The sequence below is a fragment of the Miscanthus floridulus genome, chromosome 4, assembly GCF_019320115.1.
Source record: "Miscanthus floridulus cultivar M001 chromosome 4, ASM1932011v1, whole genome shotgun sequence".
Lineage (NCBI taxonomy): Eukaryota > Viridiplantae > Streptophyta > Magnoliopsida > Poales > Poaceae > Miscanthus > Miscanthus floridulus.
Genome location: NC_089583.1, coordinates 4,300,937 through 4,328,412, shown reverse-complemented (window position 1 = coordinate 4,328,412; position 27,476 = coordinate 4,300,937). Strand labels below are relative to the sequence as shown.

Here is a 27,476-nt window from a genome sequence, read left to right as displayed (position 1 = left end):
TGATCATCCAGCTGGGCATGCTAAGAGATGCCGTGTACCGAGGTTACTACATGCTCGACACCTACATATACCAACCTAACAACGAGGAGGAAGCCAAAGATCAGGTTATGAGACAGTACTCTTCATCTCTATCAATAGTAAATTCTGTAAAGCGTCTATGTCTGTCCAGTAGAGGTGATCGTCTGGCTTTGAAAGAGCTTCAAGAGATGGTTGACAATTTAAGCTCCATGATCGTTGATGCGAATGAGCTCGTCCTGTTCTTGACAAGTTACCCTCGCCTCTATCGCCAACCTTACAGCATGCATCTCCAACTGGCCTACTGCATGTTTGGCCGCCAAATGGAAGCACAACAAGTGATCAACTTCTTGTTGCACCAACAACCTAATAGTGTTGAGGAACTGGATGTGATGCCGATTGTTGGAGCAGGCCATGTCGGCAAGAGCACCCTTGTCGCTAATGTTTGCAAGGATGAAAGAGTACGTGCTCATTTCTCAGGAATCTTGTACTTTGACATCCAGGGTTTCGCAGATGACGACCTAGTTGCTTTCAAAGATGAATGTGAACTCAAGCATCGAAATCTCGTATCGGAATCAAACTTGGAAGGAAGGCTGCTCATTGTTATTGAGTTAATTGGGGATATTAATGAAGATTCATGGAGTAGGTTGTATTCTACTTCTAAAGAGTATGCACCAAAGGGTAGTAAAATCATAGTGACAAGCCGGTTTGAAAATATTGTTAAATATGGAACAGCACAAACTCTAACTATGAAGTATCTCTCCCATGAGGCATTTTGGTATTTCTTCAAGACACTTACGTTTGGAAGCATGGATCCTAAGATGCACCCAAGGCTCACACACATGGCTATGGAAATAGCTAGGATGGTGAGAAGATCCTACATTGGTGCAAACATCCTTGCTTGTTTGCTGAGGGATAACTTCAACGTCCATTTTTGGTGCAAGATTCTTGCTGTCTTGAGAGGGTACATTCGGAACCATTTCTCCAGATTTGATGAGCATCCGTGTGATCGTCTAAACCAGAATAGACCTGCACTTATTATGAGATTGGCTACATCATCTCAAGAGATTGTTGGTCATCGGTATCAACGCTTTTCAGAAGAAGAGGTTCCGACGATGAAACTCCAAGATGTAATGTATGGAAGTGTAAAGGTTGATGGAAAATTTGAGGTGCTAGCATGGAGGTCTCCTATACCACCCTACTATAGTTATGTCCACACTTGTGAGACCCGACAGATAAAAGCTAGATCTGCGAAGAGGAAGCGTCCTATATAGCATGCTTTGTTAGTTTCTTCACAAGGATATGTTCATTGTACGAATATATAAATTATGTGTTTCTTATGATGTCCAAAATGTTAAAACATCATGAAAGAGGTAGAATTGCTATTACGTTGTCACGTGTAACAAGTGTTTTAGCTTTGACAGAATAATATATTGTGTATATAGCCATGCGAATTTGCTTCTTGTAACAAATTAATTACACGCTGCAGATTGGTCGATCGGTGGTGTCAAGGACTGCAGAAGAGAGAAGCTCTCACTTGCATGCTCCGTTTCCATGTGCAGTGCGTGGACCTGTTCCATTTTCCATGTGGCATCATAATTTAGTTTCCCGACACAGTAATAGAAAGGTATGCAGCACAGGAAGATAAAAATGAATATATACATTACTATTGGGAATATATATCCAAGTGTAACTTCTAAGTCTGCAGTTGTTGTTATCCAACAATGGAGAACGATTACAGAAAACGTTAGATGACCATTGCGCACAAATTGCTCCTTCAGTTTCTCCCTTATTAATTACAAGGTTTCTATTTCTCAAACAATTGGCCAACGGAAGGTCACAGATGACAGAACAAAGTTGTCTGCTGCCATTTTCCACACGGCGAGGCAGGAATTCTAAGCTGCAAGTAGTAGAGTCTCTATCTTTGACCATTCAGGCCAGAAAACACCAAAGCCAGTCTTTGCATGGCCCATGGTCCATTTTCCTCTCATTGCTGTCCCTTTTTCATCCTTTTTTCAGGCAACGCCGATCTGGATTTTGGGTGCCGGCCCGAATGCAAGTACAGAATGAAGTTGCTAGCAGACAAGCAGCATCTAAGGGGCCGTTTGGTATGGCTCCAGGCAGCTCCGGATTCGACCGACACCCTGACACGGAACACTGTAGCCCGGAGCTGTTTTTCTCTCACCACCTTTTTTTTCCTCTCACTGTAGTGTGGTTACTGTTCACGGAGCTGGTGAAGCTCCAATTTCTGGCTTCTCCGGCTCCGGTTCTGACACGCTACAGTGCATAAGCCGAAGCATCTCGGAGTGGTACCAAACGGGGCCTAAGTTTTCAGGCAAGGAAAAAGGAATACATGGTTAACTGATAATGTCTCCTTACATCTTACAAGCCTATTGGTTCACAGACTCCAGCACCTGGGCTCATTTTAGACTCAGATCCAACGGTTCACAACCTAGTTACAACCCAACCAAGTCACAACTCGCATGCACCCTGTTGCATCGCATAATAGATGTACAGCGTCTAGTATACTCTATTCCAGTCCCTCAACCTCGACCGTAAAAAATCATTCGGCAATAGTAAAACTCACCTCACTAATGTAGTGTATATCAGACAATGCTCGTTCGACTCTTTATGGCCTTGCCAAACTAGTATAACTGTATATGATTGATGTGACATTATTTAGCATTAGTTAATTTAATCGGATCGTACACCTCCTAAATTAGTTAGCTTGTCCATTGGCCTTGTCCGTAATGTGGCTAGCCTAGCCCTACATCAACCTACTCTGTGCATGTCGTGGACTTCATCGGCGCTGAAATATACTCCCTCCATCAAAAAAAAAAAAAAAAAAAAAGAGTGATGCTATGAGATTCGTTCTGGTTAAATTTTCTTATGTTTGACTAGCTAGATTTATAGAAAATATTAGGAACATTTATATCTTCAAATAAATTTATTATGAAAGTATATTCAACGATTCATCTAATGATATTAATTCTGCATCATAAATATTAATATCTTTTTTATATATATTTGGTCAAATTTGAAAGTCTTGAGACTTCTCGAAAAAATGATAATGACACTTTTTTAGAACGGATTCTTCTATGTTAAAAAATATATATATGCTTAAGTTAATGAAAATTTGTAATTAAAAAGCTGCAAGAATGAATACTGACATCTTGACTCCTGAGTATTTCGCTGGCAAAAAGCACAGAAAAAGTGGAAACGGTTGCTTGCAGCACTGATATGACTGTAAGTAAGATCTGAAGAACGTTGAAATGGCTGCTTGAGGCAGCATACATGTGTTCATTTATGAAATTATCCATGTTTTGTGTGGTATTCCTCCCATTCATTAATTTAGAATGTTGGTTAATTCAATTTTGAACGGGAATGTCCATCTTCTATTCTATCTATATCTATATCGCCTATACTGCTCTACGTCTAATTTATATCTATATCTATACCTATCTAATATTAAAGTGTAAAAAAAATCCCTCCTCCAAATTTTTGTCTGTCACACTCAATCTTGGTCCATCAATCCCTCAACTCCCCCGACTTTACTAAGAGTTGTAGTACATGATGAATTTGAGATAAGAGTCTTAATTTATTCAATGTTCTGTTCATGATCTGAATGCACGATCTTTTCTCATACGAATTAAAATAACATGCATCCAACAAACGATATATAATCTAATTCAAAGACGTATTGCAACAGATGATACATGATGTACATTTTGTTGCAAATGCTAGCATGTTTGCTAGTATAATATTAAAGAGCAAAAGTTTCTTCCTCCAATTAATTGGTTCATCACATACTCTCTCCGTGTCTACGTGCCCCTCCACTCTCCAGCGTATAAAAGTCCATGCCAGCTTTACTGAGAGTGTAGTACAAATTTAGAAATTAGAGTCATAATTGGTTTATTATCTTGTATATGACCTGAACACAGGGCCCATGCCATATGAGTTAGAATATCACAGGATAAACTGCAGTATACAGAGTCTGATTCCAAAAGTTAAACAGATGATGCAAGATATTTTTGCTAGTATAGAATAATATTAAAGAAAGAAGTGATTCTTCGGTCCCTTTTTTCACTTTCCAAAGGCTGTCTCATCCTTCGTGCCTCCTATGTGACCAAGATTTAAGACTCATGCTCATATGAGTTATAACAATTCAAGTCTACCGATAATATGGAGTTCGATTTTAAGATGTATTGGGTTCCGTTGTAACGCATAGGAACTTTTGATAGTAAATAAATAAATAACTTATACTATGATGAGGTCATGGTCCAACCAACGATGAACAGCATTCAACTGTCCTCAAACATGCTTGAATCTGAACAACTTCCAAACCAGATGATTCCGCTAATTAATTTAAAATTTGGGCCAAGCAAAAACAAAAGTAACAGTACAGGATGCATTGCAGTCCCACTCGTTGCATCGCACTGGATTGAGAAGCTGGAGCCCAGGGAACACGAAGCCGGAGGCTACTGACAAGAGTTGGGATGCAAGGCGGGTTATCCACGAATCTAGAAATAGGTTTAATTTTTTTGGGTAATATAGATAGCCTACATTACATTTATTTGCGGGTTCATGGACAACCCACCTTACATCCCTAGGTGAGAGACACGCCACTGAGTGGAGCCCCTAGCCACAACCATATATGTGCATGACAAATGAGCAAAGTTGGGATTGGGCATAGAACTAACCCTTCGAATTTTGTTAGAAATAGTTGCTAAGAAGAAGACAATACCAAATGAAAATCATTGTGATCTTTCCAAGCGATCTCTTAGAGTCAAAGAAAGGGTACTTTGGATATTTCGCATATATGAGATGGAAGACCTAACGGTGAAGTCTCACAGAATTCGACGAAATGTCATTCAAGTAAGAGATTTTCGTTTTCAGGACTTATGTTCAAGAAAAAAAGGCCACAAAAAGAAGACAGTTTTTTAGAGACCATACTTGTAATTCTCTCTAAATTCTTTTGTTGAAAAAATCATTGTAATTTCTCCCTTTGATTAAAGATAAATAATAAATAAATTACAGGTACTATCGGCACCAAAGCCCTGAAGCGCATGGGCCAAGGCCCAACAGCCCATGGGCCGGCTTACCTTCACCAGCACAAAAATCCAAATCCTTCCGAGGAGGGATGCAGAGCGAGCGCGGAGCCGATCGATCCGGCCGATGGGTCGTCCACCGAGCACTAGCACTAGCACCGGCGCTGCCGCCGCGGTGTTCCGCTTCCTCCCGTCCGAGGTGGCGGAAATGGAGGCGCACCGCCTGCAGCAGCTCAGCGACGGCGTCATCATCCCCACCCACGCCATGCCCGAGCGTGCCGGCAAGGTGCTCATCCAGCCCAGGCAGGTCAGTCGATCTGGATCGATCTGCTAGTACCTTCTCCTTCCTTGTCAAATTGCTAGGGTTTCGATTTATATGATGTATGATTACTAGGGTTGCTTTGATCCGATCTAGGAGTATACGGGATTGAAACTTGGATTCGATCGGCATGCAGGTGTGGAAGTGGTTCCAGAACAAGCGCTACTCGCTCCCGCCCAACACCACCAGGGCTGTGCACCACGGCTCCTCCTCCTCCTCAGGGGATTCACTTACTGCCACTCTTCACATGCTCTACGGGGACCGGATGAGTTGGTATATATAGGACGGGATCAACTGAGATTTTTGCATGAGCTCCCACTTGGTGCTGCAAATGCAAATGCACGGAAACCGACCTGAATGCTGCTGCATGTAAGGTTTTGTTCCTTGTCAAAGGGTTTCCTCGGACGAATTCATGCAAAACTGACATAGTTTTTGGCGGCTTTTAAGAGACTCTGGCCCTTTTTGGAATAGCTTAACTTATAGAAAAAGCCAGCTTTTCGCTATCCTCCTTCAACAGCCACTTATTGGAAAAGTTCGAGCTAGCTAGAAAAGGCTAACCGTTTGGTACATGGCTTTTCTCCTCCAATTCCCATGCAAGCTTCCTTGCCAGATCTCGTGGATCTCGGCGATGAAGACGAAGGGGAGCTTGTGGGCGGCAGCCTCTCAAGGGCGACGAGCACCCTCCGTAGCTTGGTGGATCCTGTAGAGAGGCCACGAGCGGCAATGAGGCATGTACCATGGCGAGGCGGCGACGGATGATGAAGATAGAGGAGACGAAGATGGTGGAGGAGGGGGCACTGGCCGGAGGGGAGGCGGCGGAGGGAGCGCCGGCGGGGGGCGGGGGAGGGAGGCAGTGGCGGTGGGGAAGGCGACAATGGAGGAGAGGTTAGAGGTGGTGGGGAAGGAGGTGTGTTCACAAGGGGGCATGGAAGGAGATGTAGTCGAAGCGCAAGGCTAAGGATGGGTACGCGAATTCATTTATTTATTCTAACGCTCAATTCTGCATGATTTCTAATCATCTTGCTGTTTTTCTCGCAGTCGACATCACATGGTGGCCAGCCTTGCTCCATCTTCAAGGCATTTGCTATCACTACTGGACGCAGGGTCTTTGCCGAGGGCCTGAAGCCCTCGGCAAAGGCTCTTCAGCCGTCGGCGAAGGCTTTGCCGAGGGCAGCCCTCGGTGAAGAACCCTCGGGAAAAAAAACGTCGGCGAAGGACTCTTTGCCGAGGGCCTTTTATCGGGCACTCGGCAAAGTATTTGCCGAGGGCTAACGGCGACCCTCGGCAAAGTAAAGTAGCCGTTAGCTACGCGGTTATTTTCCACGGCTTCTTTGCCGAGGGCTGACATACAGGCCCTCGGCAAAGACCTATTTTCTTTTTTTTTCTCGGAATTTCTTTGCCGAGAGCTATATCTAAGGCCCTCGGCAAAGACCTACGTTTTTATTTTTGTCTCGGAATTTCTTTACCGAGGGCTGTGTTCAAAACCCTCGGCAAAGACCTACTTTTTAATTTTTCCTGGGAATTTCTTTGCCGAGGGCTATGGTTAAGGCCCTCGGCAAAGACCTGTTTTTAATTTTTCCTGGGATTTTCTTTGCCGAGGGCTATGGTCAAGGCCCTCGGCAAAGACCAGTGAAAATTTTCAAGCATTCCACCTGTTTCTTGCTTTCCATGCAGACAAAATATATATATATATATATTCAACAGCAGAAATATCCCACAAATATCACAATCATCACATATATCACAAATATCACATATATCTCACAGATATCACATGTATCATCACAAGTCCAAATTCAACAATTCCATAAGTCCACAATCTAACTCAAGTGTCAAGTCCACAAGTTCAAATCCGACTGAGGCTGGCCAACCTCTCCAACCGTCTGGCCTCTGCGTCACCAACCTTCCCAACCGTCTGGCCTCTGCGTCGAGGGTGGTGTAACGAAGCCTCCAGAATCAGGTGACGCACGAGGGGGGTTATTGGAACCCGCCGACTGAGGCTGCACAAACAATTATATGCTTATGTGAGATTGCAGTAATTATTGTAGGACTACAGTTTTAGTATTTAGACAGAAACCTATCAAAATTTTTATAGCTAATGTTGTCTGGGTTTCTATGTCATACAAGCAAATCAGTAGCTAGTGTTCTCTGGGTTTCTATGTCACACAAGCGAGTAGTGAACTTTAACGCTTACAGGAGTAGCTGCAAACACGTGCGGCACCTGAGGCGGAGGAGCTGACATCTGCACAGGCACACCCGTCTTCTGCCCAAGAGCTTGCATGATTTGCATCATTTCTGCAATCCTGACCTCCTGGGCCTGCCGAGCGGCCTGCTCAGCCTCCAGCCGAGCAGTGAGGGCCGTGATCTGCGCCGTCTTCTCGTTGTTCTGGGCCTGCAATATTGCACTCCAATATTTCAGTAATGCAAAACTAACTCAAGTGTGAGAATATTAATTTACGACGAGTAAAACAATAATTACCTCGAGCGCATCGACCCGCTGCAGTGTCGGAGTAGGCCGTGAGCGTATGGGCTGGCTAGGAACTCGTGCTCTGTGCTCAGGAGCTGGCTCAGAGTGGGAACAGTGGTGGGGTCGATGGCGGCGTTCGCAATCCACGTCCGGCCATGCTTCCTGCCGCCACCGAGCCTCATGATGGCCTCGGCATCAATGGGCTCGGTGCGGACGTCGTACTCTGGCCCGTGCCGCTGCTGTACCGCCGACGTGTACTCCTGGACTTTAGTGTACACGTTAGGGTCGGAGTATGCCTCGCGAGGGGCAGCCGGGTCCCAGGTGATGTTGCCGGCCACCCTGGTCTGGTGGGACATAGCCCACGCCGTGAACATCGAGACATCCTCGTCCGGGTGCGCAGCCTCCTGCGAGAAAGGCGGCAGGTGGTGAGCAATCAGGCATACGTTAAGCGTGAAACTAAATAGAAGAAAAATCACTTACATATGCCGATTTGAATCCGGGGAGACTCCTGCTGCCTTGATGGTGAGTGGCAGCTGGCCTGAGCATACGCAGTGCCTGCTGAGACTCGTGCTTCTCTATGTAGGCCGGGGCAGTGGAGAGTCGCAGCGCCGACGAGGACAATCGACTACTCTGAAGCTCCTTTGACGTCCTTTGCTCTGCAAAAAAAAAGGGTATAAGTTAAAAATTTCGGCAGAACCTCCCCTGTACGGGGAGGTTTCCAAAACCTGCAAAAAAAATCGGCTCGATGGCCAACACCCACATTCACGGCACAAAGGCCGACACATCAACAATGGGAGGCACGAAGGCCATCCACATCAAAAAACGGCGCGATGGCCGACAACCCATGGTTTTACCTTCTACTCGACCGAGGGACGGGGAAGTGAAGGTGACGGCAAGGTCGTCCAGACGAGGCCGTTATCCAGAACCACCTGCATTGCATGCCCAAGTAATTGCTTCAAAACATGACCCGCTTAGACAGTGAATAAAACAAGTGCAACTGCAGAAAAGTACTGAACCAGTAAATCCTAAATTTACACGCTCTACTGAACAATGTGTTCATCAGCGTACTTTCATTTCGTTAATTATCATGCCAATAATCAAACACCTACTTGTAACGGTTAGCTAGATTAATCATAATGAAAGGCAGTACATCATAATGAACAGAGTGCAAGAACCAAGAAGACGTCAAGGTGACCGGCAGGTTGGCCGCAAGGAGGCACACGTGTTTGTGCCCCTGTGCAGTAGGGGGCTACCTAGGCTAGGCGGCGAGGGTCATGTTCTTGTCCCAATGAAAGCGCCATCTTTGTATTTGGCTTCTATGGGAACTGGACCATCCAACACTAGGTGGAGGGCTCGAGGCCAAACACCATTGGAGGCTCAGCGTTAGATGGACCGACGGACAAACACAACAACAATCACATCGTCAATGTCTACTATAACATTTGATATTTTTATATAATAAAAAATATCAACATTTTCATTTATATCTCCAACTACAGGGATGGATTTCCCACGCCCCCTCCATCCAAGTGCAGGATCCAGGACCAAAATCTAGGAGGGGCGGAGTAAAACGACCAATTTGGACTGCGCTGGCCGAATCCGCACTCGTCTAAGATTGAAACGGGCACTTACCTCCTACTGAGGCATCGCAGAGCAGAGGCCACGGGATCTGACTGAGACCCCCCCCCCCCAGAAGGAAACGACTCGCGACAACCACGCACACACGCGCTGCGTCTGGGCGGCGAGGCGAGCAGGCAGCCCCGAGGCAGCCGCCGGGCGCCGTACTGCCTGCCGCGCGCGGTGCGTAAGGCGAGCCCCGCGTGCGTGTCACCGCCGGCGCCGCGGAGGGGAGGGGAGGGGAGGGGGAGGAGGAGAGGGGTTGCGGTTACCTGCGCCTGCGCTTGCTGGCGGGCGGGCCTCTCCGCGCCCGCGGTTGTTGCTCCGGCGAAGCGGAACGGCGCTGCTCCCTCCTCCGGCGTCCCGATCGTTTGGGTCCCCCTCCTCCCGTTGGCTCCTCGCGGTGTGGCGTGCGCGGCGGCGGCCTGCCGGCTGCGGCGGCAAGCGCGCGGCGGCGGTCCTAGCGTGCGGCCGAGCGCGCGGTGGCGTGCGCGGCGGCGGCGGCGGCTGACCAGCGGCAGTGGCGGCTCGGGCGGGCGCGGCTTGGGATAAGGCCGCCCGCCCGGCCGTTCCCTTTTTTATATGGGGGCGCCTCTTTGCCGAGGGCCTAGATCCAGAGCCCTCGGCAAAGATTTTTTTATTTTTTTATTTAATTTCTTTGCCGAGGGCCAACATCCAAGGCCCTCGGCAAAGATGTTTTCTTTTTTATTTCCGCCGGCGCCATCCCGTTCAAAATATTTGCCGAGGGCCTGTACAACGGGCCCTCGGCAAAGAGTTTTATTTTTTTATTTCCAAATTCTTTGCCGAGGGCCTAACGCCGAGCCCTCGGCAAAGGCTGACGGCCGGTGCCGCCGTCACGCTCGGCCGAGGTCGCCGAGAGGCGGTACTGTGCCGAAGGGCCCGACCCTCGGCAAAGGTGGGCCTTTGCCGTGGGTCGTTGATTGCCGAGGGTCGGGCCCTCGGCGAACGAAGCCGTTGCCGAGGGCTAGGATTCGCCGAGGGCGGCCCTCGGCAAAGAAACGATTTGCCGAGTGCCCGAAATCAGGCCCTCGGCAAAGTCTTTTGCCCTCGGCAATGTTGCTGTTTCCAGTAGTGTATGGCCCACAAGGGCAAGGTGACGTCAGACGTCGACTACAACCCGGAGGACGGGATCGAGGCGTACATCAATTCGACCGTCCACAACTGCCTCAGTGAGTACACATCGATGGCAAGGGAGTTCCATGGGCCACAGTACGATCCGAGCACCGAGGACCTTGATGGAGAAGTCTTCATGAGGGTGGGAGGAGGCAAGAAGCATGGGCGGTACTCGATTGGCGACGGCGCAATCGACTCGGCCACTACTCCCAGTCTCTCCCAGATTCGAGCAAGCAGCACGAGCAGGAGCCCGGCCATATGACCTCGGCAGGACACTTCACACCACCGGGTGGAGGCACTCGAGGTTATTCCTGGTTTATTCGTCGTTCATTGGTTTTTTCATACCTTTTTCTTTGCATTATTGTAACATTGGGGTGAATATATTGTAGGCCTAGCTGGAACAAGAGAGGAGGATACGTGAGCAGATGCAGGCGAAGATGGAGAGGGTGGAGGCAGAGTGGGAGGCCGAGCAGCGGAGGATGGCGGAGATTCTTCAGTACATGCAAAGTCGTGGCACCGCTATGGGTGTAGTTCCGCCACCTTCGCTATTCGCTCCACCTCCACCTCCACCTCCTCAATATTCTACTCCTGTGAGTATAAATGTTTTAGTTTGTATGTTCATGCTTACGGTTAAACCTAGTGGAGTATGAAAGTTTTATTCATGTATGGTATATATTTATCTTGTCTCACACATGCAATCTCTTCTTCTTTGTGCAGAATCAATTGGCGGCATCGAACAATCCTCATGCTTTAGCGAATCCTTTACCAAATCAGTGATGATACTTGTGGTTGTTAATGGTACTTCTATTTGCAATTGTGGTTGTAGATGATGGAGCACTTTGATTACTTGTGAACTTATTTGTGTTATATTGTGAGACATGTGACGTTTGTGATATATATGTGACGTTTGTGATATATATGTTGTGTTGGTGATATATATGTGTTGTTGATGATATATATGTGATGTTGGTGATGTTTGTTATATATATCTTCTGTTTGTTTGGATGGGATATAAAAAACAAATAAAAATGTTGTTTTCAGTCACTTTGCCGAGTGCAATGGCCATGAGACTCGGCAAAGTGACTACCTAGGAACTACCTGGGAACATGCTTTGCCGAGTGCAATGGCCATTGCACTCGGCAAACATCACAGATTTGCCGAGTGCCTGGCACTCGGCAAAGGTGACCACCTTTGCCGAGTGTCTAAGTCAACGGCGCTCAGCAAAGCGGGTACCTTTGCCGAGTGCTTGACCTTGGCACTCGGCAAAGCCGCCGTCACGGTGGCGCTCGCCGTCACGGCCACTTTTCTTTGCCGAGTGTCGGCCCGATAAAGTGCACTTGGCAAAGAGGTCTTTGCCGATAAACTGTTTACCGAGCGCCCTTTGCCGAGTGTAACACTCGGCAAAGGCTTTGCTGAGTGTATATCGGCCTTTGCCGAGTGCCTCAGGCACTCGGCAAAGAAGCCGCCTCCGGTAGTGAGACATGGGTGCTGGTGTATGCGTCCACACCAGTCATAGATATAGCGGCAGAGATCTGTAGGATTGAGAGTATGAGGCGTCATGGAAGACCTAGGTGCCAATTTGACATGAGCAATTCCTTCATCTTTGTATGATCGGATTGAATCTGGCCATACCCTTGTGCTGAAAATGACATGGAATCTGGTGTATGCATCCACAGTGGTCATATATGTAGCGGCGACCACAATGATGCCATGTACAAGCCAGTGTTCCTAGAAGTCTTGTTTTTATTTGATATAGTTAAAGCGAAGTATTGTTGTCCTGTTTTAATCTAACATAATTGCTCATGGTTTCATTTTAGTCTTTGTTGTTCTGAATCTACCTTTTCTGAAATTAGAGTTCTCAAATCTAGTTATACTAACTGCATTCTTCTAATATGGAAAATTCCTCCCTGTGGTTTCTAAATAGATTTCAGAAATATATGGAATATGCAATATGAGTTCTGCAATCAAGCCTTCCAGAAATGGCTTGAGCCCTTATAGCTTTAAAACATCCTTCACACAGCAGACATGCAGTTCTGATAAGAACTTCTATTTTTGAACTTGCTCGTGAGGGAGAAAACATTTTGCATTTTTACTTGAGAACTTAATATTGTGTCAAAGGCCTTATTGATTATTGAGGATTTACATTATTTGAAGGGACCTTTGGGGTGTCGAGTTTACCACCTTCAGGAAAATAACACTTCTTTTTTTCTTACTTTTTCACCCTCTTTCTAATTTTTTTGTGGCAACAATACTCAGTGCTACCTCCGTTACAAAAAAAAAATGCTAGTTTGCTAAATCAAACTATCTTATAAGTCAATATGAGGCCTGCCTGACAGGCCGGGCTTCAGTTGTAAATCAAACTATCTTATAAGTCAGCGCGAGTCAAGTATGGATGCCCTCGCACGCTCCACGTGGAACCATTCCAGCAAGAAGGTTTTGGGAGCCGGCCACACCGACCTCGCTCCAGCTTGGGAGCCAGCCACACCAACCTTGTTCTCGCCACCATCCTCTAACCACCTCCTATCCTTTTTATTTCTATTGCTTCTCTTTCTTGTGATCCCTCTCGCACACCACCAGGCCACACAGGCCATGCACATGAACACACTTGTTAGGATTCCCCACACGATGATAGTGAAAGACTCCATGCCGAGTCACACACCTGAGACTGAGTGTCACCCTTCTCTCTCTCTCTCTCTCTCTCTCTCTCTCTCTCTCTCTCTCTCTCTCTCTCTCTCTCTCTCTCTCCCCCCCTCATATATCTTGGCATGGACCCCTCGATCGAGTGTGATGTCTAGAGCGGTGCACTCACCATCGTTCGGGATCAGAAGCTCTTCTCTACGCTACCCTAGACATCGACCAACCGAAGGACATATGCCATGTCATCCATCTCATGTCTCATCCCGCAGCCCTAGCAGTACCGACAGTACTTAAACCTTAGCCCCGCTTCCGAGGGCCCAGATCTACGTGAGGAAGGCCTAGATCCACTACTGGAAACGCGTGCTTTGCCGAGGGCCTGAGGATTTGCCGAGGGCTAAATCTCGGGCACTCGGCAAAGACACTCTTTGTCGAGGGCCAGCCACAGGAGCCCTCGGCAAAGAACGGCCCTCGGCAAAGAGGCCTTTGCCGAGGGTATGGCCCTCGGCAAAGACAGGCCCACGGCAAATCAAATCTTTGCCGAGGGCCGCGGCCCTCGGCAAAGATGCCCTCGGCAAATTAGGCCCGTTCGGTCACGGCGGCCATTTCCCGTCAATCTTTGCCGAGGGCCACCCGTTAGGCCCTCGGCAAAGATTTAAATTTTTTTTTAAGTCTTTGCCGAGGGCCCTAGACCAGGCCCTCGGCAAAGATTTTTTTTAAAACCAATTTTTCGGCCAAAATTTTTTTTATATAAATCGCCTTTGCCGAGGGCCCAAGATAGGCCCTCGGCAAAGATTTTTTATTTTTTTTTAAAAATTCTTTGCCGAGGGCCACGGGCCAGGCCCTCGGCAAAGATCCCTCGGCAATTATTTTTTTGGTTTTTTTAGCCCAGATTTTTTGTGGTGCTACAATACATTGTTTTGAACTCAATTTTAAAATTTAGGCCAATTTTGATTTTGTTTTGTATATTTCCTTAATTTATTTCGTTTCTTTGATTTTTTTCGAATATGTCAAATTTGAACTGCAGGTGTATGGAATATTGCAATGTAGTGTTTCGAAAAATGTTATTCATGTTAATTGGTGCATGTTGAGTCCCTATCCACGAACTCGCATCAAATTTTCACGCATCTTGTTCGCGTAACATGACGACCGACTTGCCGAAAAAGTGTTTTAAAATTATATGAAATCCATACGAAGTCCGAAAATCACGAAACTTGGTGAGATGTCATGTTATCACATGTGTAGGCTGTGGTAAAAAATTGAGAAGGCTTCGAGCGAGTTGCGATAACATGACATCTCACCAAGTGGCAACTCGCATGTGTAGGCTGTGGTAAAAAGATGTCTGGGTTTCAGGCATCCGACGTCGCAACTCGCTCGAAGCCTTCTCAATTTTTTACCACAGCCTACACATGCGATAACATGACATCTCACCAAGTTTCATGATTTTCGGACTTCGTATGGATTTCATATAATTTTAAAACACTTTTCCGGCAAGTCGGTCGTCATGTTACGCGAACAAGATGCGTGAAAATTTGATGCGAGTTCGTGGATAGGGACTCAACATGCACCAATTAACATGAATAACATTTTTCGAAACACTACATTGCAATATTTCATGCACCTGCAGTTCAAATTTGACATATTCGAAAAAAATCAAAGAATCAAAATAAATTAAGGAAATATACAAAACAAAATCAAAATTGGCCTAAATTTTAAAATTGAGTTCAAAACAATGTATTGTAGCACCACAAAAAAACTGGGCTAAAAAAAACCAAAAAAAAATTGCCGAGGGCTCTTTGCCGAGGGCCTGGCCCATGGCCCTTGGCAAAGAATTTAAAAAAAAAAATAAAAAATCTTTGCCGAGGGCCGTGGATCTGGGTCCTCGGCAAAGAATTTAAAAAAAAAATAAAAAATCTTTGCCGAGGGCCGTGGATCTGGGCCCTCGGCAAAGAATTTAAAAAAAAAATAAAAAATCTTTGCCGAGGGCCGTGGATCTGGGCCCTCGGCAAAGGACCGAACCCTAAATCGGGCCACAGCCCAAATTCCCGATCGGCAATTGTGAAAAAAAAACGCTCCACCATCTCCCTCCCCACGCGCCCGCTCGCGGCCAGCCCCCGCGCGTCCACCACCGCCGCCGCACACCCCGCCGCCGCGCGCCCGCTGCTGCGCGCGCCGGCTGGCCCGAGCCCGGCCGCCCCCAACTTCGCGCGCGATTCCCGGCCGCCCCGCGCCTCCACGGCCGCCCCGAGCCCGGCAGCCCCGGTCGCCCCGCGCCTCCACCACCGCCGCCGCGCGCCCGCCCCAGGTGTACTCCGACCCGAACGTGTACACTAAAGTCCAAGAGTACACATCAACGGTAAGGCAGATCTATGGGGAAGATTACAATGTGCGCACTGAGCCCATTGATGCAGAGGCGATCATGAGGCTCGGAGGAGGCAAGAAGCATGGGCGGCTGTGGATTGCAGACGGCGCCATCGACTGCACCACTGTTCCCTCCCTCGACACTATCCGAGCACGGAGCACGAGCTCCAGCCAGTCCATACGTCCATGGCCTTCTCCAGCACTGCAGCAGGTCCAAGCACTCTAGGTAATTCCTGTTTTACTCATCGTACGTAGATATTTACACACCTAAATTAGATTTGCATTACTGATACATTGGAGTGAAATATTGCAGGCCGAGCTGCAAGAAACAAAAAGGCAAAGTCAAGAGCAGAACGCGGAGCTGACCGCACAGCTGCAGGCCCAGAAGGTCATGTTCGAGGCCGCGCAGAAGCAGATGGCGGAGATGATGGTGATCATGCAAAGTCTTGGGCAAGCATCGGGTGTACCTAAGCAGTTTTCAGCTCCTCCACCTCCTACTCCTGCAACTACTCCTGTAAGTATGAAAGTTCACTTTTCGCTTGTGCTTTGCATGTATGTCGGCCTTCGTGCCGTTGTGGATGTCGGCGTTCGTGCCGTTGTGGATGTCGGCATTCGTGCCGTTGTGGATGTCGGCGTTCGTGCCGTCGTTTCTTGCAGGTTTTGGAAACCTCCTGTGCAGGGGAGGTGCTGCCGAAATTTTCAATTGAGTCTAATCTTTTTGTATTCCTACAATACTAGATGCAATCTCTAAGTTCCAAAACTGTTTTTCCGGATTACTCACACATGCAATCTCTGCTCCTTTGTGCAGCTTCCGTCCGCGGGTTCCAATCAACCCGCTAGTGCGTCACCGGGTGATCCTACTTTTCCTTCACCATCGTCTCATAGGCTAGCTTGATGAGGACTCATGCTAGGTGATGTGGTTGGACTTTACCGTGATTTGTGATTTATGGTTGTGACTTGTGTTTGGATTTCATTAACTTGTCGTAATAAACATGTGAATGATGATGAACATGTGACTTGTCGTTGTAATATATTGTGATTTGTGGTTCGCAATTATGGTTGCAATATATTATGAGAAAATGGGTTCTGTGTGATATATATATGTATATATATGAAATGCTTGTGTCGATGGAATGCAAAAAACAAAAAAAAATTAAAATTTCTGCCTCTTTGCCGAGGACAATGACCAAGGCCCTCGGCAAAGAAGGGTCCTTTGCCGAGGGCCCAAGCAATAGCCCTCGGCAAAGATTTTTTGGAAAAAAATCCTGACAATTTCTTTGCCGAGGGCCAGGGAGCAGGCCCTCAGCAAAGGGTTAAAAAATTCAAAAAAACCATTTCTTTGCCGAGGGCCGACCCTCGGCAAAGAATTTTTAAAAAATCCTGAAAATTTCTTTGCCGAGGGCTAGGGATGAGGCCCTCGGCAAAGAGTAAAAAAAAATTTCAAAAAAAACCATTTCTTTGCCGAGGGCCGGCCCTCGGCAAAGAATTTTTAAAAAATCCTGAAAATTTCTTTGCCAAGGGCCAGGGATGAGGCCCTCGGCAAAGGGTTAAAAAAAATTCAAAAAAACCATTTCTTTGCCGAGGGCCGGCCCTCGGCAAAGAATTTTTAAAAAATCCTAAAAATTTCTTTGCCGAGGGCCAGGGAGGAGGCCCTCGGCAAAGGTTTTTCTAAAAAAAAATAAAAAAAATTATTTGCCAACTTTGCCGAGGGCCGGCCCTCGGCAAAGGTTTTTTTAAAAAAAATAAAACAAATTTATTTGCCGAGGGTCGGCCCTCGGCAAAGAAACCATTTCTTTGCCGAGGGTCGGCCCTGGGCAAAGAAACCGCCAACGGCGTCGGCACCTGACGGCTTCTTTTCTTTGCCGAGGGCCGTCCTGGCCCTCGGCAAAGGCTTTGCCGAGTGCCCGATAAAGGGCCCTTGGCAAAGACACCTTCGCCGTCTAAAAATTCCCCGAGGGGTCTTTTTACCACAGCCTCACCAAGTGGCAACTCGCATGTGTAGGCTGTGGTAAAAAGATGTCTGGGTTTCAGGCATCCGACGTCGCAACTCGCTCGAAGCCTTCTCAATTTTTTACCACAGCCTACACATGCGATAACATGACATCTCACCAAGTTTCGTGATTTTCGGACTTCGTATGGATTTCATATAATTTTAAAACACTTTTCCGGCAAGTCGGTCGTCATGTTACGCGAACAAGATGCGTGAAAATTTGATGCGAGTTCGTGGATAGGGACTCAACATACACCAATTAACATGAATAACATTTTTCGAAACACTACATTGCAATATTTTATGCACCTGCAGTTCAAATTTGACATATTCGAAAAAAATCAAAGAATCAAAATAAATTAAGGAAATATACAAAACAAAATCAAAATTGGCCTAAATTTTAAAATTGAGTTCAAAACAATGTATTGTAGCACCACAAAAAAACTGGGCTAAAAAAACCAAAAAAAAAATTGCCGAGGGCTCTTTGCCGAGGGCCTGGCCCGTGGCCCTCGGCAAAGAATTTTAAAAAAAAAAATAAAAAATCTTTGCCGAGGGCCGTGGATCTGGGCCCCCGGCAAAGAATTTAAAAAAAAAATAAAAAATCTTTGCCGAGGGCGGTGGATCTGGGCCCTCGGCAAAGAATTTAAAAAAAAATAAAAAATCTTTGCCGAGGGCCGTGGATCTGGGCCCTCGGCAAAGGACCGAACCCTAAATCGGGCCACAGCCCAAATTCCCGATCGGCAATTGTGAAAAAAAACGCTCCACCATCTCCCTCCCCACGCGCCCGCTCGCGGCCGGCCCCCGCGCGTCCACCACCGCCGCCGCACACCCCGCCGCCGCGCGCCCGCTGCTGCGCGCGCCGGCTGGCCCGAGCCCGGCCGCCCCCACCTTCGCGCGCGATTCCCGGCCGCCCCGCGCCTCCACGGCCGCGCGCCCGCCGCTGCGCGCCCGGCCGCCACGAGCCCGGCAGCCCCGGTCGCCCCGCGCCTCCACCACCGCCGCCGCGCGCCCGCCCCAGGTGTACTCCGACCCGAACGTGTACACTAAAGTCCAAGAGTACACGTCAACGGTAAGGCAGATCTATGGGGAAGATTACAATGTGCGCACTGAGCCCATTGATGCAGAGGCGATCATGAGGCTCGGAGGAGGCAAGAAGCATGGGCGGCTATGGATTGCAGACGGCGCCATCGACTCCACCACTGTTCCCTCCCTCGACACTATCCGAGCACGGAGCACGAGCTCCTGCCAGTCCATACGTCCATGGCCTTCTCCAGCACTGCAGCAGGTCCAAGCACTCCAGGTAATTCCTGTTTTACTCATCGTACGTAGATATTTACACACCTAAATTAGATTTGCATTACTGATACATTGGAGTGAAATATTGCAGGCCGAGCTGCAAGAAACAAAAAGGCAAAGTCAAGAGCAGAACGCGGAGCTGACCGCACAGCTGCAGGCCCAGAAGGTCACGTTCGAGGCCGCGCAGAAGCAGATGGCGGAGATGATGGTGATCATGCAAAGTCTTGGGCAAGCATCGGGTGTACCTGTGCAGTTTTCAGCTCCTCCACCTCCTACTCCTGCAACTACTCCTGTAAGTATGAAAGTTCACTTTTCGCTTGTGCTTTGCATGTATGTCGGCCTTCGTGCCGTTGTGGATGTCGGCGTTCGTGCCGTTGTGGATGTCGGCGCTCGTGCCGTTGTGGATGTCGGCGTTCGTGCCGTCGTTTCTTGCAGGTTTTGGAAACCTCCCGTGCAGGGGAGGTGCTGCCGAAATTTTCAATTGAGTCTAATCTTTTTGTATTCCTACAATACTAGATGCAATCTCTAAGTTCCAAAACTGTTTTTCCGGATTACTCACACATGCAATCTCTGCTCCTTTGTGCAGCTTCCGTCCGCGGGGTGATCCTACTTTTCCTTCACCATCGTCTCATAGGCTAGCTTGATGAGGACTCATGCTAGGTGATGTGGTTGGACTTTACCGTGATTTGTGATTTATGGTTGTGACTTGTGTTTGGATTTCATTAACTTGTCGTAATAAACATGTGAATGATGATGAACATGTGACTTGTCGTTGTAATATATTGTGATTTGTGGTTCGCAATTATGGTTGCAATATATTATGAGAAAATGGGTTCTGTGTGATATATATATGTATATATATGAAATGCTTGTGTCGATGGAATGCAAAAAACAAAAAAAAATTAAAATTTCTGCCTCTTTGCCGAGGGCAATGACCAAGGCCCTCGGCAAAGAAGGGTCCTTTGCCGAGGGCCCAAGCAATAGCCCTCGGCAAAGTTTTTTTGGAAAAAAATCCTGACAATTTCTTTGCCGAGGGCCAGGGAGCAGGCCCTCGGCAAAGGGTTAAAAAATTCAAAAAAACCATTTCTTTGCCGAGGGCCGACCCTCGGCAAAGAATTTTTAAAAAATCCTGAAAATTTCTTTGCCGAGGGCTAGGAAGGAGGCCCTCGGCAAAGAGTAAAAAAAAATTCAAAAAAACCATTTCTTTGCCGAGGGCCGGCCCTCGGCAAAGAATTTTTAAAAAATCCTAAAAATTTCTTTGCTAAGGGCCAGGGATGAGGCCCTCGGCAAAGGGTTAAAAAAAAATTCAAAAAAACTATTTCTTTGCCGAGGGCCGGCCCTCGGCAAAGAATTTTTAAAAAATCCTAAAAATTTCTTTGCCGAGGGCTAGGAAGGAGGCCCTCGGCAAAGAGTAAAAAAAAATTCAAAAAAACCATTTCTTTGCCGAGGGCCGGCCCTCGGCAAAGAATTTTTAAAAAATCCTAAAAATTTCTTTGCTAAGGGCCAGGGATGAGGCCCTCGGCAAAGGGTTAAAAAAAATTTAAAAAAACTATTTCTTTGCCGAGGGCCGGCCCTCGGCAAAGAATTTTTAAAAAATCCTAAAAATTTCTTTGCCGAGGGCCAGGGAGGAGGCCCTCGGCAAAGGTTTTTCTAAAAAAAAATAAAAAAAAATTATTTGCCAACTTTGCCGAGGGCCGGCCCTCGGCAAAGGTTTTTTTAAAAAAAATAAAATAAATTTATTTGCCGAGGGTCGGCCCTTGGCAAAGAAACCATTTCTTTGCCGAGGGTCGGCCCTGGGCAAAGAAACCGCCAATGGCGTCGGCACCTGACAGCTTCTTTTCTTTGCCGAGGGCCGTCCTGGCCCTCGGCAAAGGCTTTGCCGAGTGCCCGATAAAGGGCCCTCGGCAAAGACACCTTCGCCGTCTAAAAATTCCCCGAGGGGTCTTTGCCGAGGGTAGCCCTCGGCAAAGCCTTTGCCGAGGGTTTCTGGGCCTTTGCCGAGGGCTAGAGGCCCTCGGCAAAGCATGCGCCTCCAGTAGTGATCCAGACTCTGCCACGACACGGATGCAAAAAAAAACGTAAACCACTATCGTGGCTCAGGTGACAAATTTGCTCTATGACTAAGGTGGGTGCTGAGGTGTCTTCACATCACATGCGTCTGTGTGTCATATATATATCTTTGGATTTGGACAAAACCAAAACTTGCGATAGAATTGAATTTTCAATGGATACGATGGACAAATCGTACTTGTGGACCAAGTTATTAAGCATTAAAATTTAAAAACTTGACGCAGCAAGCTAGTTAGACCGAAGACATTTTTAATGGGCCCGGTAAAACGCTTGACAACCAGTCACGCATTGACGTAGTAGGGTTCGTCATGAAACTCCCAGTTGGTGCAACGAAAATGCAGTGCAGTCGCTAGCAACCAATGTCAGCTGACGATATTCGCGCGAGAACCCTATATCTGCTGTCCGCACATTACTACATACGTCAACGGTCAACATGGAGTTGTGTCATTGCTGACGTCAAGGAACTGCGACCGAAGAAGAGCAGGGCAGGGGCCTGGCCCACTGGATTGATTGGAATGCACTTGCGGTCGCTGTGTTCGTTGACCCAGTCCTTTCGTCTGAACCATCTTGTATCAAAATTCAAAAAGGAAAAAAAATAGTATGACTACCTCGTGCGTGCGCACGCAGAGTCAACTCAGTCCGCAAAGCGTGCCGCGCATGCGGCCCCCTCGCCGATCGATGCCGCGTCGTGGATAGAAACTCCAACTCCATTGGACGGCAGCTGTACACAGTGTCAGAGGACATATTAAACTTGAGGTGTGGCGGATCAAAGCATGCCACGATTCCATGTGCCAACCGCCGCAGTTAGATGTATTGGAGAGACGCTTTATGCGGTGTGCATTATTGACGAGGCCTACTGATGTCTTGTTTTGACAGTTTAGAGACCTTTTCTTTAAGTAGAAAAATAGAAATTGAAACAAAATCAAGTAGTAAAAGGTATACGTGGTAGACATACCTTGCCATGATGGTCCTCCGCCCCTGGCTGTACACGACATCTCGACTGAAAGCCAAATCAGCAGACGGCTCGCCTCCAAATCTGCTTGGCCTGTCCTTCCCATCACAACGCACCTCAGATTTCTCCGTCGCCTGTACCCGAGGTCCGACGCCACATGTACCCGCCGTATCCGGGGAAGAGCGTCCTCTCGATCCGCCTCTACCTGCGCACGGCGCGGCCTAAGCCAGCATTTCACCGATGCTAGAGCTTGTTCCCCGGGCCCCCTCTTCTACTTGCACCGATCTGTTGACCTAAGCCGTCGCCGGTGCCGGTGCCGGTGCTGTCGCCTGAGCCTCTACCTGGGCGCCCTCGCTGTCCACCGTGACTGCTCGATTTGGCGCAGGAGCCCTACTTCAGGGAGAAGAAAGGGGCCGAGCCGACTTGCAGCAGGAGCCACGGACAAGAGAGCCATCCGTGCGGGAGGCGGCTAGTAGTGTGGAGGAGCAACCTCTCCTCGAGCGGTCCAGCACCACGCGTCATTCATCCAAGCTATGGGCGCACGCAAGGGAGTTTAGACCCAGGGTCCATCTAATTTTCTTCCGTTTTATAGTGTGCGCATGCTGAAGCACCGTGCGCATGCAGAAACAAGCATTTGCGCAATAAGATTGGTGATCTTATATAGAGACCAATAATCATTTTTCTTTTGCAGAAATATAAACACAAGGATTTGAACATGGTCTGTAGTATATGCTACATATAGTTGTTTGAACTTGGATGGCCTCTCAGGTTAACAAGCCTCAACTGCCCTTGTCCAGCGGTTCTTCAGTATCCCCCTAATCATATGCTCGATCCCACACCAAACCATTTTTATAAGATAATCCCTATTTATTTACAGAAGCAGTAAAAATGTCACAAACCTCCAAAAATACCTAGTGGTTTTCAGAGGCGGCCAGTCCATTTACAAAGACAACCTAGAAACCAATCATCTCTATAAATGAATTTTTATAGCAAGGTCTCTTAAGAACACCACCTATAAAAATGACCACTACAAACGCAGGCCTCTGAAGGGTGTCACCTCTGGTAATTAATTTTTAGAAATGGGCCTCTTAAGAGTTCCATCTTCGAAAATGGCTATTAACAGGGGCTGACCTCTTAAGTCTGTCGCCTCTCTAAATCGATTAATAGAAGTGGACGTCCGAAGATGCCTGCATCTATAAATAGTTGTCCCCAAAAAGTTTGATAACTTTTGTATATGAAGGCAAACTCTATATCAAAATTGTACAACTCAATGAGATCTACATCATTTTTTAGCATTTATATTAGAATCCCATAAGGCTACGGATATCCATATTAATGTTTCAGCGGATATAGGTATTGTGTTGACGCTAGAATATGCCATTACTCGTGCACATCTGCATGCACTCGCAAAGGGTTCCTTCCACAGCCTTTGCGAAGATCGAGTTGGTCTGTTTTGATAGATTGGATCATCTGTCAGCCCACCAAACGCTCATCCGAGAGGGACCCGTAAGGGCAAGCGCATGTTGGTGTGCCCTAGGCTTGATATACCAGCTAGGGCACCTTCTCATACCGTGGAGACGAGAGAAGATCAACACACAAGAGGTTTTCAACGTAAGATTTAAGGGATAAAAAGGCATAAATAAAAGGTAAAAAGATAAAAGATAGTCTCATTTGATGTAATTGTACACGCTCAATCAGTTGTGGCCCTTTATATTTATTGGGCGGGGTGGACTTATATCACCTAATATAAAAGGGTTGAAGCCCTTACAAAATCCATATCAAAATGTAACTCCAACTCAATTTTAGGCTGCCATTTTGGAAAATTGGCTTGGCCGGTTTACATACGTGTGGAACATTCCAAAACCATAATTGTCTCGTCTAGGCTCTAACTTAGGCATTTTACATGTGCCTTTTGATCTCCTTGACGAGGCGAGCACAATGGTCAAGTCCAATTTGCAGTTTACACATAAATTACAGACACCACCCTAGCGTCAACCTTTTGTCATTAATTTATAGCTACGTCGCTGCCAGTGCTGAGGTCAACATCCATGACCCAAGGAAACCCACGGCACAGAAAGAAAAAAAAAACTTGGCCCTCGCTCCTTGAGCAAGTCCATGACGGCGACCAACTTCAGAGCACAGCAACGTACCTCTGGAGCGACATGATCCACCTTGATGAGTACTTGACTGACCAAGTCGTGTGTCCATGTCAACAAGATTGGTGGCCTTATTATAAATTAAAGCAAGGAACGTTAATTGTATTGTATTGAAGTGCGGCGTAGTATAGCAAAAATAGGATGGCCTGTTGTCAGGTTAACTGCAAGCTTAGATTGCGCCCTGCTGTCCAGTGGTTCTTCACCATCCTGGTGATAACCATATGCTCCCATGCCAAACCATGCACAAGTTCCAGCAGCTCCAACCATGTCCGGAACACTAGCTACACCTGGAACACTAGTTTCCAGCAAATGAATCAGGGCCTCTTATTCCTCCTCGACAACGAGTCTCTCATCTTGCAGCAAGGCAGCCTCGGCTACTACATGCAGGAGAACACTCATCCTGGGTTCAACTTGACCGATTCCGGCTGGTTCCTCATCCCTAAATGGTTTGATCCATGGAAGATGAGCCATGGTGATGATCAGAGGGTCGACTTGAATGAGACCATATCCTTCAGCATCGTCTTCACCCTGAGCGCAGTAAGCACCATCGACCCGTTTTTGTTTGACATCCTTCCCACACTTGAACCACCTGATGACAGAGGGACTGCTCATCCACCCCCTACCAGGGGGAATTTTCTCCAGAATTTAACCGATACATTGAACATCACATCTCAATCTGGAAAAGGTATCCGGGTTACAGCCACCTTTAGCTCTAGTATATCGACATATAGCATGCGCATCAATTACGATCGTAGTGCGCGCAACCTCTCTGTCTACCTAGTGCGTGATGCAGATGTAGCCGCCACCACACAGCTCAATGACACAGACACCCTGACTCCAGATGCCTTACTCTTCGCCATTACATCCTCGATGGGGCAGCTCTTGGAACTCCACAACTGGAACTTCACCATCAAGGTCCAGGTGACTGAACAGTCAAGAGGGCCAAATATTGCCACCATAGTGTCTTCGGTCTTCGGATCAGCAGCTGCCACGGCCACCATTGCTGCTGCTGTCTACTTCTACTTGAACTCAAAGTACAGGAGGTGGAAGAAAGACCTTGACAAGCTCACCAAGACCATGCAGAGCCTCCCCGGTGTGCCTATGCAGGTCGACTTCGCTGACATCAAGAAGGCCACCAACAGCTTCCACGAGACCATGAGGCTGGGGCAAGGTGGATTCGGTGCTGTTTACAGATGCAGGCTTCCCGCACCAAACAATGGAAAGCTCATGGATGTTGCCATCAAGAAGTTCACTCGGGCTGATAATCGGGGCTATGAAGACTTCCTTGCCGAGGTCAGCATCATCAACCGCCTGCGTCACAAAAATATCGTTCCTCTCATCGGTAAGCTTGCTTTCATTGTGCTATATATCCGTGATAAACTGATAATATGTTCTACTTTTCTTGTCATGACTGAAAAAAGATGCTACTTTTGTTCCAAATTATAAGTCGTATGCCTTTTCTAGGTATACAGCTTCTGTTATGTAGATAGACATAGTGTATATATATTTAGATGAATAAAAAAATCTATGTGCCTAGAAAAATCAAATGATTTATAATTTAGAATAGAAGGAGTAGCTATTAAACCAGATCCAAATTTCCAAAAAAAGAAAAGAAAAGCATCTAATGTTTTTTTTTTCTCGATTGCAAATAATTAGGATGGTCTTACAACAGAGGAGAGCACATTCTTATCTCTGAGTACATGCCCAATGGTAGCCTAGACCAACATCTCTTCCGTAGGAGCAGCGATGGGCAGCAAGCAACTTGTATTAGCCAGTGGGCCACTCGCTACAACCTCGTCAAGGACATTGCGAGCGGGCTACAGTACGTTCACCATGAATATGAGCCTATGGTGCTCCACCGTGACATCAAGGCGAGCAACATCATGATCGATTTTACCTTCCAAGGACGCCTTGGGGACTTTGGGCTCGCCTGCGTATTGGCCGATGGCAAGGACTCCTACACCGACCACGGCGCCCCTGGAACCCTTGGCTTCAGAGCGCCTGAGTATGTGTACAGCGGTAGGGCCAGCAGGAAGACGGACATCTTTGCCTTTGGAGTGCTCGTACTTGAGATTGTTACAGGAAAGAGGGCAGTTGGCAGAGATGTGCAGTTTGGACATGTTATAGACTGGGTATGGAAATTTCATGCAGAGGGCAACCTACTTGCCGCTGTTGATGCTGTGCTCACCACCACCGCTGAATTCGATGCCGATGAGGCCATACGACTACTCCAGCTTGGCATGGCGTGCAGCAGCTCAAACCCATCCGACCGGCCAAGCATGGTGGATGCGGTGCAGATCATCAGCAAGTCAGTGCCGCCACCGGACATCCCTCTTTTGAAGCCACCGCTCGTGTGGCCACCAGGAGGGTGGGAGTCATCGTCATCGACCTCTGATTCTAGCATGTTGACTAGTAACTTCAACACAACCTCGACATTCATGGTTGAGATGACGGCGAGCAGCAGGGAACACATCTCTTCTGAACAAGAACGCGGCAGATTCACCAGTTATCCCAGAAGGAAGAAGATCTTCGCAGGTGGCGGTCTCCGTTTATCACTCTGAACATGACTTGATCCGCAGCTGAGCTCTACTGACGAAACAACACAATACATCTGCACGTGCTTTATCGTGCTGTATTGTGTGTGACTTTTTCTAGTAATATATGTATTCTTTGTTGCTACCACAGTTGGTTCGTTTACTAGCTAGTAATAGTATGCACTCTTAGATAATAGTACAGTCATGGTATGAAAGATTAATAATCTGTTTAGTTAGTGAGAACACCGAATAGGTTGGTACCATACCACTGACAAGAAATATATCAGATCACCTGGATGATCATCGAGCCGACCACAGGCTCTCCTCTCCTCGGTGCCATGTAGGTGTTAGAATCGTTGGTGTACCTTTGTGTAACCATAGATCGGAGTATACCTCTTTAGGGTTCTTCTATTTCGGCCTGGTTGCACTGCAACCTCGCAGACGCCGGTGTCGAGGCAGCTCCGGCTCAGTGGCGAAGTCCAGTGGTGATCTCGTGGCCTGCATAGGCGAGGCAGAGGTCACGGCGGTACGGTGGGGCATCCCGTCGCTGGCAGCACTACTTTAGATCGGTTTAGGTTTTCTCTGTAGGTGGGTACGGCGGCTCCGTTAAACCTCGTAACCCGAGCCCTGATCCCCACCTTACCTTTTATATGTGCTGTGCGACAGGGCCCACCAACCTTATTAGGGTTGGGCTCCCCCGATCAGGGAGCAAAGACAAGGGCCCAATAGGCCGTTGTGCCTATTGGTGGAGATCAACTAACATTCTCCCCCTTATCTCACTATCATCTTTCAATTTTATATCGTTTACTTTTGTTCACTCCATTATAGATTAGCGCATAGAGCATGTCTCATTGTCACGGTCCATTGCCGATAGATTTAACAG

General features: G+C 47.4%; 2 protein-coding genes, 1 long non-coding RNA gene and 1 pseudogene across 3 annotated transcripts; 2 read left to right on the top strand and 2 right to left on the bottom strand.

Moving 5' to 3' along the window:
- Nucleotides 1-27,476, bottom strand: part of LOC136547927 (putative receptor-like protein kinase At3g47110) — a 216,491-nt pseudogene that overhangs the window by 119,756 nt on the left and 69,259 nt on the right.
- LOC136550637 (putative disease resistance protein RGA3) lies at nucleotides 228-1,289 on the top strand. The gene has a single exon (XM_066542271.1). It carries the CDS (start codon nucleotides 228-230, stop codon nucleotides 1,287-1,289), a length of 1,062 nt encoding a protein of 353 aa, XP_066398368.1.
- Nucleotides 7,158-7,900, bottom strand: LOC136550824 (uncharacterized). Its single transcript, XR_010782375.1, has 3 exons — nucleotides 7,862-7,900; nucleotides 7,604-7,774; nucleotides 7,158-7,382 (listed from the first exon to the last, which is right to left on the bottom strand). It is a non-coding gene; the product is annotated as an uncharacterized lncRNA (long non-coding RNA).
- On the top strand, nucleotides 24,201-26,632 carry LOC136550636 (probable L-type lectin-domain containing receptor kinase S.5). Its single transcript, XM_066542270.1, has 2 exons — nucleotides 24,201-25,401; nucleotides 25,716-26,632. The coding sequence occupies exons 1-2, from the start codon at nucleotides 24,201-24,203 to the stop codon at nucleotides 26,618-26,620; spliced, it is 2,106 nt and encodes a 701-aa protein (XP_066398367.1). The 3' UTR covers nucleotides 26,621-26,632.

What these genes read in the sequence shown, in the direction of transcription:
- LOC136550637 (XM_066542271.1), top strand. Translation starts at nt 228, where the DNA reads ATGATCGTTGATGCGAATGAGCTCGTCCTGTTCTTGACAAGTTACCCT.
- LOC136550636 (XM_066542270.1), top strand. Translation starts at nt 24,201, where the DNA reads ATGGCCTGTTGTCAGGTTAACTGCAAGCTTAGATTGCGCCCTGCTGTC. An exon ending in AAATATCGTTCCTCTCATCG is followed by an intron (nt 25,402 to 25,715) that starts GTAAGCTTGCTT and finishes GCAAATAATTAG; the next exon opens with GATGGTCTTACAACAGAGGA.